The sequence below is a fragment of the Pocillopora verrucosa genome, chromosome 12 (assembly GCF_036669915.1).
Source record: "Pocillopora verrucosa isolate sample1 chromosome 12, ASM3666991v2, whole genome shotgun sequence".
Classification (NCBI taxonomy): Eukaryota; Metazoa; Cnidaria; class Anthozoa; order Scleractinia; family Pocilloporidae; genus Pocillopora; species Pocillopora verrucosa.
In genome coordinates this window covers 13,603,797-13,622,648 of record NC_089323.1, presented here as the reverse complement: position 1 = coordinate 13,622,648, position 18,852 = coordinate 13,603,797, and the positions used below count along the sequence as shown (strand labels likewise).

Genomic DNA, 18,852 nt, shown 5'->3' with positions numbered 1-18,852 from the left:
GCACACAAAATCGGAGAAAATCATTTCTTGGCAGAAATCCTTTACAAATTTCTGGATACTGGGAATCCCCGAACAAATAACTTGAACAAGACTTCGGCAAAAATACAAATTAAATATAGATGAGAAACGGATATCTCATATGTTAATAGTTCTTGATTATGACATTGTGAGGAAAACAGTACTTGAACTTCACACACAGCGTTAACTCTTTTTTTATGTTTCTCTCACTTTTTGCCCTTTAGATTCTGGCCATGATAAAATGATTGTGTTTCTAAGACTCTACAATATTTATTGAGAACTTTCACGAAATATTCTTCTGATATGTTATCTCCAAAATGAAACGCGTCAATGTTGCCACAGGCGGCCCCTGTGGGCAAAGTTTTTTTTTCCAAAAGCTGCTACGTAAAACGGAAGTTGTTAACACCAGCTGGCTTTGCATGTTGGAAACATCAGTGTTAAGAATATTGCTTGAGGATCATGAAGCCGAACAACTTCACTAGTTCAGAAAAATGGGCTGAAACAGAAGATCTGTTATGTTTGACGCCAATTTTTGCAGATGGGACAGTCAAATATTTGAAAGGTTTCTCAGTCTTGAATATCCTTCTATCTATTACTGCATTTCTTGGGAACACTCTGATTTTAGTTGCCATGCGTAGGGAATCGATTTATCTTCATCGACCGTCCAAGCTCTTGTTCCGTTGTCTGGCTACGACGGATCTCTGTGTTGGACTGATCGCACAACCAGTCGCTGTTGTTTTTCTTCTATCCTTGGTGTTCAAACGCACCTATCTTTGTCGATTCGCCATATTAGCCTCATCCGTAGTTAACTATTTGTTGTGCTCCGTATCTTTGTCGACGATGACAGCCATAAGCCTGGACAGACTTCTCGCCCTGATTTTAAGGATAAGATACAGGCAGATTGTAACTTTAAAACGCGCATCTTTCGTTGTAGTCAACATTTGGGTCACAGCCATAGTTGCAGCATCACTGTATTTTGTAAACCCCCGTATAACAGTCTGGTATGGCCGAATAGGTATACCCATGTGCTTAACACTTTCATTCGCATCGTATACAAAGATTTTCCACACACTTCGTCGTCGGGTCCAAGTACAAGATCATGCTCAACAAGAACAACAACTTAACCATGTTTCTCCACTAAACACAGCTCGATACAGAAAAGCAGTGTATAGTTCGCTTTGGGTGCAGGTGGTATTAGTTGTGTGTTATCTTCCACATCACATAGTAATAACTTTCTCAACTTATAGTAGATTATCATCGTCACAGTTGCTTGCATGGAGTATAACAGGTCTTTTAGTCTACCTAAATTCATCGTTAAACCCACTACTCTACTGCTGGAAGATAACTGAAGTGAGACAAGCAGTAAAGGAGATAATCCGAGGTCCCTGGAGTTAGATTCTTGTCTTAACTGTGAGAGGAAAATTGTACTATTTTGATGTCTCAGTGGAACTCTTTTTTACTACTCCTTTTGCAATCGTGGGTTGTGAGTCCTGGCATTACGTGATTGCCCTATGAAACTAGTTGGTTTACGCTAAGCGTGAAGATGGCGCGTGAGAGCGACTACAGCCCGGGAAAAAAAAAAAACGAAAAAAGCACACCTCCGAACCTTTGCATTAGCGTTTGTTAAATTTGCCAAAGCTTAAATTGTGGTCGATAATGGAAGCTATTCATGTTGTAATCTACATTTTCATTTGAAAATAAGATCATCAATACACAAAAGATCGAGGAAATAAATAAAAGTATGAAATATAAAATGATTGTAGACAATTTCAATGATCGCAAATTTTAAGTGAATTTGGTGATTAGCATGCATGCACGCGGGACGCGCTAAGCACGTAAGGAATAAATTAGCCAAGTTATTTGAGTCTTAGCCATTTTTAGACGATAGTAATTATTTGGTAAGTTTGAAATAAAGGGGTCATGGTATCTTAGCTTCGCCTTCGCATCTTATATTCTTGTGTAGGTTTATAAAATGTCTCTAAAATTAATTCAACAACTAACGTATGACCGGTGTTTATATACTGTAATCTAAACACACCCGCGGCTATAGACTGATGAGAGAGCATATACTATCTTAAATATCTTATTATACAAAATGAGAGTCTTCGCGGTGGAAAAAAAAAAGGCGAGCGAAAAAAAAGTAAATGAATAAAAAAAAATTTGAAAATGATTTTCAATGCTTTTGTTTAAAATTAATTCAGATCACGTCAAAGGCAGCGGCTGTCTAGACATACACAAAAGTTATTTTATGTCGTGAAACACATGGCCGCCTTCATTTTAAATGGAAGTTCATGTCGGAGGGTAATGATCTGTTATAATTTTGCTCTAACATCTGTTGAAATTCTCAATTTATTACCCTTTACAGAGGAAGCCTGTTTGACTCATGCAGAGAACTTGCAAAGATGTCATACACTAAGAGAAAGACCGGAGCGCCCTTAAATGAGTAGCAGCTTCGTCAAGCTGTGGCCAATTCAACTGCATATGGTTCAACTTTGACGATTGCTGATTTCAATTCACTGTTTCATTTCATTAGTTTGGCTAACATGGTAGACGATTTCTCTAACACTCGGTTGAATTCTTTTATTTTCTGGCTTGAACTCCTGGTACAATTTTCTTCTTTCGGGGACTAGCCCAGTCTTGACCTTACTCAATACAGTTCACCTTATTCCTTTCAACACAACTCAACTCTGCTGTATTCTGCTCTATCCGATTGAAAAATGCTATGCAATAGCTTATAAAGGTGGCACTAAAGGTGACAATACTAAGCTGTCAATCTTCTTCTAACGTCATCATTCTATCTCAACCAGCGAATCACGCTAAGTTACGTAAGACAGACCCTGCATACTAAGTATGCGTCTTCGAGTTATTTACGCAGTTGCAAAATCATTTTCTACCTTAAATTTCCTACATTTACGATTGAGATCGGCCAGAACAGCAAGATTGATAATATGAAAATTACTATTAACCTATTGGCAGAATTAGAATTACACTGGAAAAGGTATAAAAAGAGAAAATAGCCTTGGAAGATTGTTACATAACAACAAAATAAACAGAAAATCTGGAGTAGAAGGGGCGTTCACGAATACCGCCTCCGAAAATACTACGTGGTATTATTTAATTTAGAATTCAGGGCCCAGTTGTTCAAAGGCCGATTAGTGCTAGCCCAGGGTTAAATTTTAATGCAGGTTTCGATATTTCTTTTTTCCAAAGCCTTTTAGAGAAAACTTTCCCTATTCTTTTTAGAACATCCAATGATCAAATTGCAAGTAAAAAGATTTGAACTGAATTTTCTTTTAAAGCTTTCAGACCTGAAATCAAATTCTATGCTAACCCTGGGTTATCTTAATCCAGATTTGAACAACCCATGTCAGAGCGAAAGATAGAAAGGCACAAGCTGTTTACACTCACAATCACCCTAAAGATGAGAATGACAAAACAAGGTAGACTTTGCTTCACTATTTTACAGAACCAGGATTTTTGCAAGTCGCCAAAACACTTGTGAAGAGATATCCTGGGCAGCTAACAGTGAAGACAATAGCACCGAGGAAAAAACGAGGGCTTTTACCGGTTGAAGTGGCACTTATAAATGAGAATAATAAGACACCAGCATATTTGACTAGAATGATAATAAGACATGAAAGGTATGAGTTATTAATAGAATTTGAGAGGAAATAAGATTCTAAAATCTGGGTGAAATTGCAGTAGCCATTCTATGTACAGGGGCAGTGCTCCAACTTTTGTCGATTCGCCACACTAGCTTCATCTGTAGTTAACTATTTGTTGTGCTCCGCATCTTTGTCGACGATGACGGCTGTAGTATCTGTCCCTTCGCACGCGGTACGAACTTACACGGTATCACGTGATATTTCATTTAACTAGTTCTATCTATGAGGGAGAAAAATCAGGATTCTATGAAAACTGTAGGATTCGGCATTTCTGAGTCCTTAGCAATAAAACCCGCGTGGGGTCAGTTTGCACCATCGACGCTCGATTCTCTCTCTCTTCAGTGCCCTCACCGCCCAAAATGTATTTTTCGCCTCTAAAATTATCGTTAAACAATCATTTTTGCTTTAATTCTTTATTCAAGTATCTCACTCTACGCAATACACTGCGTTTGAATAGCAAAAATTATCGATCTTTCCAACCATACATAATATATTTTTTAGAGATAATTTCGATTAATTATTTCCTCAATTGTATATTCATTGAATTAAAGACATCAATAACTCAAGTTTTTCCAAAAATGAAACATTACATCTTAAATTATTGATTCTATATGACACCCTTATTGCATTATCAAGAATTATTTCATTTGATGGTTGTTCTCACTGTAGTTCATTTCTGATTACACACTATTATAATAAGATATTTCGTTGATCTCTTGTAATCATTCTGTCTAATCAATTTTTCATCATAAACATCATCTGTATCCTTAATTCTTGGCTCATCCATAAAGTATTTCTGTCAGTAATATTTTTGAGTAAACAAATTTTTGGTACACAAAATCATTTTCAAGCAAACATAATGGCTGTCACGGCCCTTTTTATCAACAGCTGAAATTGTTCACTTCTACCAATCCATTGCCGTCTGCCCCAACACTCTTCTTATGGTGTACTCAAGATGGGTTACAGAGGGATTTCCTCTGAAAATTTTTCCGCCTTTAAGATTGAAGATCATTTTCTCGTCCAAACCAATTGGAATCCAATCACTCTTGGTTTTTTCCTCCAGGAAAACAATAATGAGTCTGTCCACGAGTTCTTTACTTTGTGCAAACTCATCGTAAATAACTTTTCCGTCAAAAGTGATGTAATCCTCTTCAATTTCTTGCTGTTTGTTTTGGATAAGGAAAGAAGCTTGGCGTGATCCGATCAGCACAACGCATTCGCTACGGCGAAGCATCTTTCCGAAATCTTGTCTGTTCGCTATAACGTCTGCAATAGTTCTTAGTTCAGCAAAGTTTCTTAGCTTACCTCGTAAAAGATCTTGCAGTTCTTGAGCTTCGTCGCTGTCGCTTTCAGTGCACAGAAAAAAAAACTTTTTCATTTTGGACTGCTGCGGTGTGACACTTCTTGGTATAGGTAAGAACAACTAATAGTGACTAAAACTGTAAAGGAGTTCGACGAAAAGCTACAATATACATACCACAGGTAAATATGAAAGTGCATGGATGTGAAAATACGCACTGGAAAATGTATTTTGTGAACTCATGGTTTGCCACATATCAACGAGATTCATTATCATATCAAAAGGATTGACGCTTGGAGAAACTGATAAAGGCACAAATTGGGCTTATCTCGAGGAATATGCACAACTTTTATAGCATGTGACTTCTAAAACCCGCAAAAAAATATATTATTGCGCAGTAATCAAAAGTTCTCTGTGGAATTAGTATCACTTTCTTTGATGAAAAATTAGGCCGCATGGGAGAGTTAATCATGGCGTCGTTTTGGTCGCATTCGCATGTTTGTGTCGTTCCATTCATTATTTTAACAACCGAAAAATTTACGAGCGAGTCTTTCTGAACATCCTTAAAACCTGTCACAGCCTCAGTTAAAAAGAAAATTGTGAGAAAACGGGTTTCGATATTTCTTTTTTCGATGTCTGTTTCTCTCCTTTATTTGATGAATCAGTGGTCGTTTTGGATTTCTCGGACTTAATTTTCACACCTTTTCTCGTGATATGTATGACTTCACGATCTTCTTTCTACCAAAATTGTAAGTTCTACTTTGTTGATATATTTTAATCAGTGATGAGTTGTTTTTCAAGCTAGAAGGGCCAAACAATTTTAAGATGCTGGTCGACATTTTTAAAGAGAAATTGTACTCAAGTTTATTTATTCTGATTAAGGAAAAGTAGGACTTGTTGAAATCTGAACACTTATAATAGTTCTATATTAATTTTACTTTGAGTTTTAGGTCCCATAGCGTCTTCCTATAGTGATGAAAGGGCATAGAAACTCCTGTCGTTCTCTGAATAGTTGACGATAAGTCCATGAGAGCGCGTTAATTGGATATGAGACGATAAATCCGCAACGAGGCGCGTAACGCCGAGCTGGCTCGAACTAATAGTCATTACTTTGATTGGTTCTCATTGAATCCTGCACGTTTGAACATTTGGAGCCTTTTTTTCAGCCCCCTTACCGTTGGTGCAATGCATTGCCACATGATTTGACTCAGAATATGAGCTGATAACTGGAGTTGAGTGACCCAATCAAAACACTAAAAATGCAATATTTGGAGTTGAAAATCTAATAATGATTACTATCATTATTTTTACTGTATCGTAACTATTATCAATACCATTATCTTTATTAGTCTCAATATTTTTATTCTCATCATTTTACCAATCACTAAAAATTGTTTGGTGCATGATTTAAAAATTTGAACCGTCTGATGGAAGGATATCAGTGTTGCCGAAACTGAAAAGAAACACAATGAAGATGTTTGTCCTCAAACTTTTTCATGCAGGCCCCTTTCTTTCTTTTTTCTTCGACCGAAATGCTCAGAGGCGAGGTCTTAAACCGATACGTATGTCACATTTATTTCAAAATTAACTCGCTGAATTACTAAATACGCTAACGAAGGCCGTAAACCTTTGGAATCTCTTCTATGATCGAGCCGGTGGGAATAACATATCCCCACACCGTGCGCCCGCAAATTAACCCGCTGGCCGAGGAAGAGGCATTGGAAACGATTGCGAACTAACAAGATGAATGTAGCGTCACCGACTGAGCGTATTTACCCATAATACGAGGTGTCTTGAACAAATTGTGTCATATCAGTGGAGAAACACGAAAAACCTTGCGTTTAAGCTTCGTCTTGAAAGGAGCTGGGTGTTCTGGGAAACAAAAGTCTGGTTTAGAGCTCATACATACCTACAACCTAGAGCTGGATGAAAAATGGCTTTAATTATGAAAAGAGTAGAACAAGAGCGTAATGGTGAACCTCAAATTGAAGTTTATCCGAGGAAAGATTCGTTTTCAGTCGAGTATGACAGAAATTTCTGGAAAAAGGTAATAAAGTTGAATTGTACGGTGATATTTTCCAGTGAAAAGCAAGTATGTAACACCGGTCCAAATTTGTCATGATGAATATGTTTTCCGCTAATCTGTCTTATCTCAGTGCCCTGGGTCTTTGTTAAATTAAAAAAAATGTAGATATTGAGTGCGACTGTTTCGTTATAGGTTCATCAAAAGCAGAATGAAGGTTTTTCATGGACAAGAGCAATGGATGATGTTTGTGTCGAATGTATGATCCAGAAATACAAGGAGAGCGGACAAGTGGTTAATGAAGATCCAGCACTGCTGATGTTAAAACAATGGCCGGCTTCTAGACAGTACAGAGATAATCCTGAAGATCTCCCAGGCCTTGAACAGATGGTATGTGTAGTGTAAATATTCAGAAAAATTGCTGATGGAAAGTAAAAATCAAATCATAAATTGATGAAAAATACGTGGAAATTACGACGCCACTGGGTGCACGTGAATAGGTTTGCTAGCTGTGAAAATCCATCGTAAAGTGCTCTTAATGTGACATAATACAGGTTTTTACGTTAAAAAAATGTAATATATTACAGGTTTTTAGGTTAGAAAAGTAACATACTATGTACTTATTGGAGTTGCTTCCACGTAAAAAACATGGACTTCAAGTTGTGATCAATCTTAGAAAGCAGTAAGGTTCACTTTGTTCATTTCTTATCGAACATGAAGTGAAGGTTCCTGCTTTTCCTTTTCAAACATAAATGAATAGCAGGTTGAATTTCAGCAGCTATACTGAGAAAGGTTAAAATCCTGCTCTGAAAACCAGAAGTGCATTTACATTGAACTAATTTAAGATAATTGTGCTGGCTGTTGCTATTATGCATTTAGAGTCAGGTACACTGTTATTATTACCCAGTAAGATTGAGTGTGGGGTCCTGTCATGGACACTGTTAGAGTCCCACCCATGATTGACAAAATCAATCTCTTGATTGTATTCATTTCATTTTGTTAATTATTCATATGACACAGACTGAAATTGATGACATGAAGTTCAATTAATAAAAAATATGACAAAATTTGAGAAACAAACTTTTTAAGCCATAGGCTATAGTTTTTCTGAAAAAAAAAATCAGTCGTTACTTCAGTGAAATTAACAACAACAGAGCACACAGGATATGTAGTGTTCAATCACACAGGAATAATGCATAGACTGTCTAAGCATGATGCTTACACTGTCCTATAAGTGCTCAAATTGGGTTGGTGATAATTAATCATGTTTGAGAATATTGGACATTGTATTCTCTTCCAGGTGAATCGTTATTTGGAGGTTCTTTTAGACAGTGAAGTGAATTCAGATAACAGATATGAGACTTTCAGAGATAAAACAGACAGGAGAAAGAAGACATTGCTGCACTATGCTGCAGAACTTGGATTTTTACATGTCACAAAAACACTTGTAAAAAGATATCCTTTGCTGCTAAGTATGAAGACAGTGGAACCTGTTAAGACAAAGAGGGGCCTGTTACCACTTGATTTGGCATTAGTGGCAGAGAATGACAATGTGGCAGCATATTTGGTTCAAATGATGCACCTTGAAAGGTACAAAGACTGCTAGGACCTGTTGCTTTGAGGGTTACACTAATGATTTAATAAAAGCAAGAAATGTACAGCCAAAGGCTGTTTTCCTCCAGTAGGTTAGAAAGTGACTTAACAGTTTGATTTAGTTTTGAACCTTGTGTGAACATGTATTTGTGTCATTTTTGTATGCTTGTTTTACTGATTATACCTGGGCGTAGATTAGACAGTGGATGTGTATGAAGTTCTAACTTAATTTAGATGTATATCTTTGTCATAAACTTAAAGCTAGGCAAAATACATAATGCTAGAATGAGGAGAGAATTAAAATGCATGCATATTTTTTTAAGGGTGGTGATCAGTTGACAAACATTTTGGACATTATTTTATTTCTTAATTCTGTTATTTAGTGTTCAAAGTTTATTTTCTTGGATACCAGAAGATGAAGCCAATCCTCAGCCATCTTTCTTTAGTTTCAAGTCCATAGTTGAGAACCCAAATATGAAGGTCAGAGTTTTGTATCTATCTTGGATTGTAATACTACAATATGTTGCAGCTCTTAATGAGTTGTTTGTGGTGTGAGAGTCCAGAAAACCTACTGCATGTGTTACATTTTTGTGTTACATGGGTACTCCTTTGCAGTTTAGCTCTAGTATCCTTCAGAAATGTAAAGTTGCCACACACTTCTAGACATTGATTTTATTCCCTTGAATTAACTGAGAGCCCCCAGTTGTCACTGCAGTGATAGATACAGCTTTGGTGAATCTTATGAATGAACATAGCTCACATCTGGAATGGCTTGTTACCTCCCATTTTACAAAATATATTATCTCATCATAGTTTTCACGGTATTCATAGAAAACAGTAGTGGCTGTGCTTGACCAGATGGTGAATCCTCACTGGCCTTACCTTCCTAAACTTAAAGAAACCTATCAAACTGATGAAGAGAGGGAAGGAATTGAAGGGGCTTGGCGTACAATTACAGATGATCCTCTAGAGTATCATTTTTGTTATCATATTTTGGATGGAGATGAAGGAGGACGACCCCCATTGCTTTTGCAGTCAAATGGAGAAGTCCAGACCATTAATGAACATTTTAACCCAAGAGACAAGTCTTGTCTACATGTTATTGCAAAGAGCAAAAATATGGTAATGATTCTAGATTGAAAACAAACTATTGTCATCTTTTCTAGTGCATGAATAAGGGTCTATTTTCATTTTGCTTAACTTGATTGTACTGATTGTTACTTACAGAATAAAGAGGGAAAATTACCCCATACTTGCTTGTTTACATGAATATTTTAAGCAATGCAGAATCATTCTATGAACTTAAATGAAAGGGGACTACAATTATCAAGGGGAATGCATGCTAGACAAATTTTGTGTGTTTCCAGCTTTTAATTGTTTTGAAAACAGATGAACAGAATATGTTATCCACTGCCTGATAGGAGAAGCACACATGTGCTTTAGCTGTATTGCACCCTTGTACATGGTAAACCAACTAGTCATTACAAATAAAAATGTTCTCCTTGCAAAGAAAATTTAGAAATAAACTGGGCTTGTTTTGTTTTGTTTGTTTTTGTTTTGTTTTGTTTTGTTTTTTTTATTAAACGGGACTGATAACAGATTACTTTCATTTTCAGGAGGCATTACAACATCCTGTGGTCAGAATGCTGGTTAAGACCAAATGGAAAAGCTATGGACGCTTTTTTCTGAGGTGATCTTGTTTTTGTTATTTTGGTAGGTAATGAGAAGCTAATCAACACTGAAGCACACCCAATGTGCCATTCATCGCAACAAGTATTGGCAAGAAGATTTCATGGATGATTTAAATGAATAATTTCACATAGTTTTATCTCATCAAAATGCCTGATCTAAACCTGTAATTATTTCCTGTGAAATCTGTTAGATTTGCATTAATTTTTTGTGGTTCAATCAACTGTACAGATTGGATTATTTTTGACATGTGTTCATGATCAGTTGGAGCTTTGGTGCTGTGTACATAGTAGCTTACAGGGTTGAGTTTTGTTGGATATTCAGTTCTGAAAAGCTGCAACTAGAACAAAAACCTGTAAACAAATCTAGCTTGTTAACTTCTTTGATTGTATATTCTGTAACTTACTTTACTGCAAAGTGTGGCATAATTATGTATTTTAATATTTTTCTCACATATACACACAGCCTTCAAGCAGCTTTGTATGTCATCTTCTTGCTGTTCCTGTCATATTCTTTGCTTCATGCCTCTACAAAACTGGACCCTACCCAGTACAGGGATGTAGGAGACTCATTCCGTGGATTTTGTGAGATCGTCTCCCTTGTTGTGGTTACCTTTTACTTCGGTGAAGAAATCAATCAAATGTGTATGTAAGTAATTGATGGTTAATTAACCCTTTAACTCCCAAGATCTCATTTCTGATTCTCCCTACTGTTTGCCATAAAATACTTATGATTTCAAATTGGGGAATTTGTTAGTGGATCAAAATTTGTATTCCCCTTATTGAGTTTTGTTCTTTATTCTCCTCACTTGTCTGCTTGATTCTGTGTTGATATTGTAAGGAGAAATTCTGTCTTGGTCACTCATGAGAGTTAAAGGGTTAAGGCAAGGATGAAATGATCACTGTTACACTGTGAACAGGAATATTGAAAATGGTCATTATTTTTTCCAATTATTGCATGCGACGTATGAGAACATATAATGTTATTTATGAATGTTTAATCATTTTCATGGAATTTTTGTTATTTTCTGTGCTACCTCCTTTCCGAGATAACCTGTTACAGGGAGGGGGGATGGGGGGTAGCACATGACAAGTGAACGTAATTGAGTGCTATGGATAAGTCTCAGTCTCAATATTTTTTGTTTAACTCTAAAAATAAAGTTATTTCAGACCTTAACTATGTTTTTGCTCATGATCAAAACTTGATTTTGCCTCTTATTCTCCAGAGAGAGGCAGTCATACTTCATGGAGTGGATGACCCTGTTTGATTGGTTAGGCCTATTGCTGGTCCTTTGTATCATACCCCTGCGGTACGCTGGTAGCAAAGCTCAGTGGACGATAGCATCTCTAGCTATATTGTTCAATTTCCTAAGGATATTTAAGTTTTCGTCAGTGACAAGGTAAACCACAACTGGCAAGCTACAATTTTAGTAATGTTAATGACTTAAATTGTAGGATGCGTTATTTCTTATGCGTTATTTACAGGATACGTTATTTGTGTTTGAGATAGACACAGTTTTGTGATTTTTGATTTGTGATCTGTGTAACCTAGCTCCCATATCTAACATATCTCATCCTATCCAGGACCACAGGCTTGTATACGAAAACTTTGGCTAAGATCATCCAGCAAGATCTGACACGATTTATGGCAGTTTTCGCCGTGGTCTTCCTTCCTTTCTGTGGAGCTTTGTTTTTATCTCTCCGTTGCTCTGGAAAAAATCATCAATTTAGGTACGCCTTGATTCTTTGGTTTGCTTCACAGTTTCATCAATAAAATCCCTGCCATTTTAAAATTCCTCAGTTCATGCCTGTCATCACTCTTTTTCGAGTAATTCTGTATATATTAATAGGTTTATTATATTATATATATTATTATATATTATTATATAGTAATATAATAATAATTAATTCTAAGGCAACCTATACTTGAAAGGTCACGATGACACAAATCGTTTCTTTTCTTGTTGCGTGAGCGTCCAAATCATTTAAATTCATTCTTTTGTTTACTTTTGCTTTAACTTAGTGGCATAGGAGACGTGTTCCTCAGCGGTCTTCGAGCGTTGTCTGATCAACGACCCATTGCGGAAGATTATTCAAACTTCAAGTAAGTTTATGATTACTATTTCTCCATTGTGATTATCACAACTTTAAATTATCAGCTCAGGAAAACAGCTAAGCGCCCACACTCGTTGTGGGTGTTGTCTCCTTTGTAGGAAATGCCTGTCGGCTTTTGTCAATATGCCCCGACTTTCACAAAGTTTGGTGTATATTTTGTGTTACAGCTGGCTCTCCATTCTGTTAATGCTGGCGTACATGGGAACTGTACTTGTGATTTTACTCAACATACTCATAGCGCAGATGAGCACGACCTACATTCAGGCCAAGAAAGTCGCCCGTGTGGAGTATGATGTGGATCGTATTTTACAGCTCACTCGCATGGAGAGATTTCCTTTTCTGGTATGTTTCTGTAAAGTTTGAAGATCAAGCGTTGACTAAATTACAAATAAATGGGCGTTATCAAGGGTTTGAGGTCATGTCAGCACGGTGTGTACGAACCTATGATATGTGTGATTAAGGCGGGCAGCATGTGGAGGGAAAGCACTTTAAGAGGATTAATGAAAAGATGCCTTACTTTTGAGAGTGACATTGTGTACAACTAGCATTGCCAATATAATTTGAATTAAATCTTACCCGATAAGTGCCTCACATTTTACTTCTGGCTTCGAAAAGTCATGGCATCTCAGTATAGTGGTAGGTCGTGGCTAGGTTCTTAATGTGTTTACTTCTATAGAGGTAAATTGTTTAATGACTTCAGTCGTGAATTTGATTGCATTTTATAGAATTTGCGCGTAAAGTACTACAAGGAAGGAGAATGGATCAGTGAAAAGAAACTTGCGGAAGGTTTGTTGTTAATCAAGATAGTCCAAAGTCTTTTTATTTCGATGTTGCCAGTGATTGACCCGGAGCCCTGAAAATTGGAAAAAATTGGCAAAAGGGAAGGTGAAGGAGAGGTTGGTCTTTTCCACTCAACTGTTTCCAAATAACATTCAATGATAAAAGAAAAAAGTTTTTAAATGGTTGCATCTTACAGTTTTCCGATGGATGCAATCTAAATGCTTTACTTTTTCCTAGAGCTTCTAGAATTTAGTGAAGATCGGAATCCTTGGGAATCAGTGGAAGAAAAGCTTAATGCGATAAGGTGAGAATCATTCGTTCATCACGTTTCACTCAGCCGCCCTCCGAGTATCAGTGCATCCAATCGACCCCCATTTTGCTGCCCATAACGTTCTGTTAAATATATGAATCAATTTATTTCCGTAGAGATATGATGCGAACGATGGTAAAACAGATGAGGCCTGGAAGAAAATGAACAGCTTCTTGTTACAGTGGTAACAATGAGACTCTGTCTGTTTTATTTCAACCTGTTTTTCCTTTGAACTTGCAAAAATCTCGAGCATTTTCTTCCCAATGGCTTGGATATGAGATTAAATGGTGCGTTAACAAGAGCAATCACAACAGTAGTAACGAAAACAACAGAGGAAACACCAAACAAACAGTGAGCAGTGGAGTGACGCAAACTAGAACTAATCGGAATTACTCCACAATCAAGTACAGAGCCTTTCTTTAGACACTGAACCAGTTCATCAACATTGGCTTATAAACTCATTTCTTTTCTCATTGATCTATTCTGTACTCAGTGTTTACAAAGTTGTAAAGAGAAATATTTAGTATAGCTCGATACATAAACAGACATGTCAGCTTTTCAAATTCATTTATTGGCCTGAGTTATGTGGCTGCTCCAGCCTCATGGAGCCAACGTAAAAAACGGGAAACACATTAGTTGTAGAAATATGTTTGTGTGTATTGCACCTCCTATTAAATGCTATATCGTGATTATTCTGCCTGTAATAAGCCCCGTTTTCATTCTTCTGCGGGTTTTCCGTGTTTGAATTGAGAAATAATTTGTCTCAACAACACCTGCCTAGTAAAGATTAGTTAAAATGTAAGAATTGATTTCTCTAACACTCGTTTGTGGTCTGGTTGATCCTTCTTTATTTGCTTCTCTTCTCAAGTTATTACAATGGGGACTAGCTTCAATATATCAGGCAAAACTAGAGCTTGTAAAGGTGTCACTGCGGATGACATTTCTAAGCCGTCAATCTTCTTGTGTCGTCATCGTACCATCTCAACTAGCGAATCACGCTTGACTACGTATTATAGTTCCCACATACTGAGTAAGCACCTTAGGGTTGTCTACGCAGTTACAAAATCAATTTCTTCCCTAATTTTCATATGTTTACGGTTGATCGACAATATAAAAATTACAAATAACCTTGGTGTAGAGTGTTATTTATACCTAAAAGTGTATCTTAAGAGAAAATCACCTTTAAAGATTGTTACATAGCAACATCTTGGTCACAAGAGTTAAAGAAGAAGGGCGCTCACAAGTACCGCCCCCAAATTGCTTCTTGTTGCGAAAACATGAGGGACATCACCTGTTTACCCTTAAATTACCTCTTGGAACACGAAGGTGTCGAACGCGACCTATTACCAGGGAGATTTACTCTTCCTGGACTAACAAATTAACTTATTTAAGAACACGGCCTATCACGAGTTCCATGTCAACTTCACGATCACAACGAAGAAAACGTGATTAAACTCACTAGGTGAACGTGGCCAAACTCACAAGAAGAACGTGATTAAACTCAACCTTTAAGATAAGACCACCAAGAAGGCGTACGAAGTAATCAACCTGCCCTTTTTATAATTTACATTAAATGACTTAGAATAATATAATATTTCCATTCCTTTTCTTTCTAACACCAATGCAGAAAACCCTTACGATATTGTAGATTAACTATAATTGTAATTTTATCATTTAACAAAAACTTTCTTAATCAAAATTGTTAGAATGAAGTTGACATTTTCAATAGCGCTTAATCTTTTGTGCGTGAATGTACTATCAGTTGAGTTAAAAAAGGTGTCAATGTTTCCCTTTTGTATACCTGAATTGAAATACTGGTTCACTCTCTACTAACAGTAATTTCAGTTCCTAGCTTCATATGGATCAAGTCTAACCGGAACAGTCTCATTGTCTGCTTTACTGCTTGTCTTACTTCGCTTATCTTCCAGCAGTAAAGGAACGGGTTCAAAGTTGAGTTAAAGGAGACTAAAATCAGCGTTAGTGTCCCACTGACGGCTAAATGTGTTTGAGATATTTTACTGAAAGCGGTAAAAATTACCACAATGCAATATGGTAGATAACAGACCAATAAAGCTAACTGCACCCACAGCGCACTGTGCACTGCCTTTCTGTATCGTGCGATGTTCAATGCATTTGGTTGGCTCGGACTTTGCTGAGCATGATCTTGTATTTGAGTTTGATGACGACTAAGAGCTCTAAAAATCTTTGTGTAAGATGCGGATGATATCATCAAGCAAAACGCTGTAACTACAAAGCCGTACCAACATGTAATGTGGTAAATTAAGCTTTGGCATAAAGCAAAGACGCCAGATGCAATCAAAAAGAAAAATGGTAAAACACTGCACCGGTATAACAGAGGTCATGAGTTCAAATCCTGTGCGGGCCTGAATTTTTTTTTTCAGGTCCTATTTTTAACTACTAGTTCAGTCGTGTTCTTAGCTGCGAGGATCTCTTAAACTCGTTTCTTCACCGCAGTGCAAATATATGAATTTCATTTATCTAAAATCATTAAAAATCCAAATGTAATTTAAGTAACATAAATGCAGGGGACCTCACTATTTATTATGTAACATTGTTTCTTATCTGACAAAGCCTTTCATGTTTTCTAGGACTACAGGATTATACATAAAAACCTTGGCTAAGATCATTCAGGAGAACTTGACTCGGTTCATCGCAGTTTTTACTGAGATCTTTCTTCCCTCTTTTTGTGCCTTGTTTTTATCATTACGTCAAAGTTCTAATCAATGCCATGAATTTAGGTACGTCTGAATTTCTCAGATCGTTCCACACTTTCCCACTGATTCTCTTAAGAATTATTATGTAACTAACTGATGCTTAGGAGGCTCAAAACAAGTACCTTATTTTTCATTATCATTCGTATGACGGACAGATTCAACCCATTATTATTAAAAATATCATAATGAAATGATTACATGTACAACTTGTTCAGCGATGATTTGGTTTGGATTTTTCCATCAACTGAGCTGAATAGGATTTGTGGTTAGTACGGGTTATTTAGGTGCTTAAACGCTTATGGTGATTTTTACCGACTTATTTTTACAAACTTTTTACCTATATTAACTTGCTAAAAGCAGTTACTTTTGCTTCCTTTTACATTTAGTGGCGTAGGAGATGTTTTGTTGAGCGGATTTCGAACGTTGTACGAACAAAGACCAATTGCAGAAGACTACTCAAGCCTCAAGTAAGGTTATGATGGGTACCTCTCTACAGAAGCTATAACAGAATTAAATTCTGCGAAATAGTCGAGCGCCTATTTACGTCATGTTGCGTTGCTGTACGTTGCGCTGCGCAGTGGTTACTGTTTGGCTTTGAATGCAAGGAACTTTTCCAAGTTTCGTTTATTTGTATTTTGTTGAAACTGGCTCTCAATACTGTTAATGCTGGTGTACATGGGGACCGTGATTGTGATTCTCCTCAACATACTCAAAGCAAGACCTACATTCAGGCAAATAAAGTTGCCCGTGTGGAGTATGATGTGGATGGTATTTCACAGCTCACTCGACATTGCTAATGATTGACCCGAAGCCCAGAAAAAAGGGGAAAAATTGGCAGAGTGAAGGTGAAGGAGAGGTTGGTCTTTTCCATTCAACAGTTTCCAAATAACATTCACTGATAAAAGAAAAAAAGTTTTTAAATGGTTACATCCTACAGTTCTCCGATGGATGCAATCTAAATGCTCTACTTTTTCCCAGAGCTTCTAGAATTTAGCGAAGATCGGAATCCTTCCGGGAATCAGTGGAAGAAAACCTTAATGCAATAAGGTGATAATCGACCCGCATTTTGGCGCCCATAACGTTCTGTTAAATATATGAATCAATTTATTTCCGTAGGGATATGATGCGAACGATGGTAAAACAGATGAAGCCTGAAAGAAAATGAACAGCTGCTTGTTCCAGTGACAACAAGGAGACTCTGTCTGTTTTATTTCAACTTATTTCCTCTGTGAACTTGCAAAAATCTCGAGCATTTTCTTCCCAATAGCTTGGATATGAAAGTAAATGGTGCGTTAACAAGATCAATTACAGTAGCAGTAACGAAAACAACAGAGGAAACACCAGACAAACAGTGAGCAGTGGAGTGACGCAAACTCGAACAAATCGGAATTACTCCACAATAAGGTGTAGAGCGTTTCTTATTTTGGCAACCAGTTCGCTAACATTGGCTTCTAAATTCACTCATTTTTCTCGTTGATCTACTCATAGAGAAATATTAAGCATAGCTTGATACATTAATAGAAATGTCAGCTTTTAAAATTAATTTATTCGCCTGGGTTATGAGGCTTCTTTAGCCTCATTCAACGAAAAAAACGGGAAACACATTAGTAGTAGAATATGTTTGTGTGTATTACACCTATTAAATTTTTATCGCGATTATTCTGCCTGCAATAAGCCCCTTTTTCATTCATCTGCAGGTTTTCCGTATTTGAATTAAGAAATAATTTGTCCTAACAACACCTGCCTAGTGAAGATTAGTGAAAACTTTCTTAATCAAAATTATTTGAATGAACTTGACATTCTCAATAGCGCTTAATCTCACGGCTTTTAACATGCGTGCACGTACTATCAGTTGAGTCAAAAAAGGAGTCAATTTTTTCCCCTAAGTATACCTTGAATTTTTCATCACTTAGGAAAAGGAAACACTTCTTCAATAGAAAGCAATTTTACCGACATCTATTCTGACTCAATACGCTGAAAGGTGCAAAGTAGTTCCAAAGCTCGGAAACGCTTTTAGTCAGAACGAGAGCATTTTAGGATCAAGGTCATAGGCTTCTGGTCAGAAAACTTAAGCAACTTTTATTCCTTTCAAGTTGTTTAATTAACCATAGAGTGCAATGTAGTAAAATAATTTTCTTCGGCGGGCAACTTAGCAGGCACTGAGTGTTTGTGGAGAGCAACCAGCAATTTACTTTTAAGTAAAGCAATAATCCGCGCGGGTGATCTGCATTTTTAGCAATTGTAGAAAAACGACCTATTTCATTAAAAGTTATGAGTTTATTTTCACTTTGTAGAAATTAATTTAGGTGCGAATTAGTTTAAAAAGCCGGTTGATTCACATGTAGGACATTCAAATATGGGACATTGATGATTTCATATTTTGAACTCATGATAAGGAAAACTCCAATTGTTACGATTCCAATGATATGGTTCTATCTATCGAGTTTTCACCACTTGTGAGGAAATCAGCAATGTTGTTTTCACTCACCATACAGTGATACCAGTGCAAAAGCGTTTGAAGTCTTTATTCTCCTTATCCGATGATATACTGGTTCACTCTCTACTTATATTAAATTCAGTTCCTAGCTCTATAAGGATCAAGTCTGACCGGAACAGGAACTCGCC

At 36.8% G+C, this 18,852-nt stretch overlaps 1 protein-coding gene and 1 pseudogene across 1 annotated transcript; both read left to right on the top strand.

Moving 5' to 3' along the window:
• Positions 1–6,818: 6,818 nt before the first annotated feature.
• Positions 6,819–14,153, top strand: LOC131770347 (uncharacterized). Its single transcript, XM_059086060.2, has 14 exons — positions 6,819–7,030; positions 7,202–7,396; positions 8,307–8,596; positions 8,983–9,079; positions 9,431–9,721; positions 10,216–10,289; positions 10,754–10,936; positions 11,514–11,687; positions 11,872–12,018; positions 12,311–12,391; positions 12,570–12,744; positions 13,128–13,188; positions 13,420–13,486; positions 13,609–14,153. Exons 1-14 carry the CDS (start codon positions 6,917–6,919, stop codon positions 13,655–13,657), a joined length of 1,998 nt encoding a protein of 665 aa, XP_058942043.2. The 5' UTR covers positions 6,819–6,916; the 3' UTR covers positions 13,658–14,153.
• Positions 14,154–15,541: 1,388 nt separating this feature from the next.
• On the top strand, positions 15,542–17,392 carry LOC136277198 (uncharacterized; annotated as a pseudogene).
• The last annotated feature ends 1,460 nt before the right edge of the window (positions 17,393–18,852 follow it).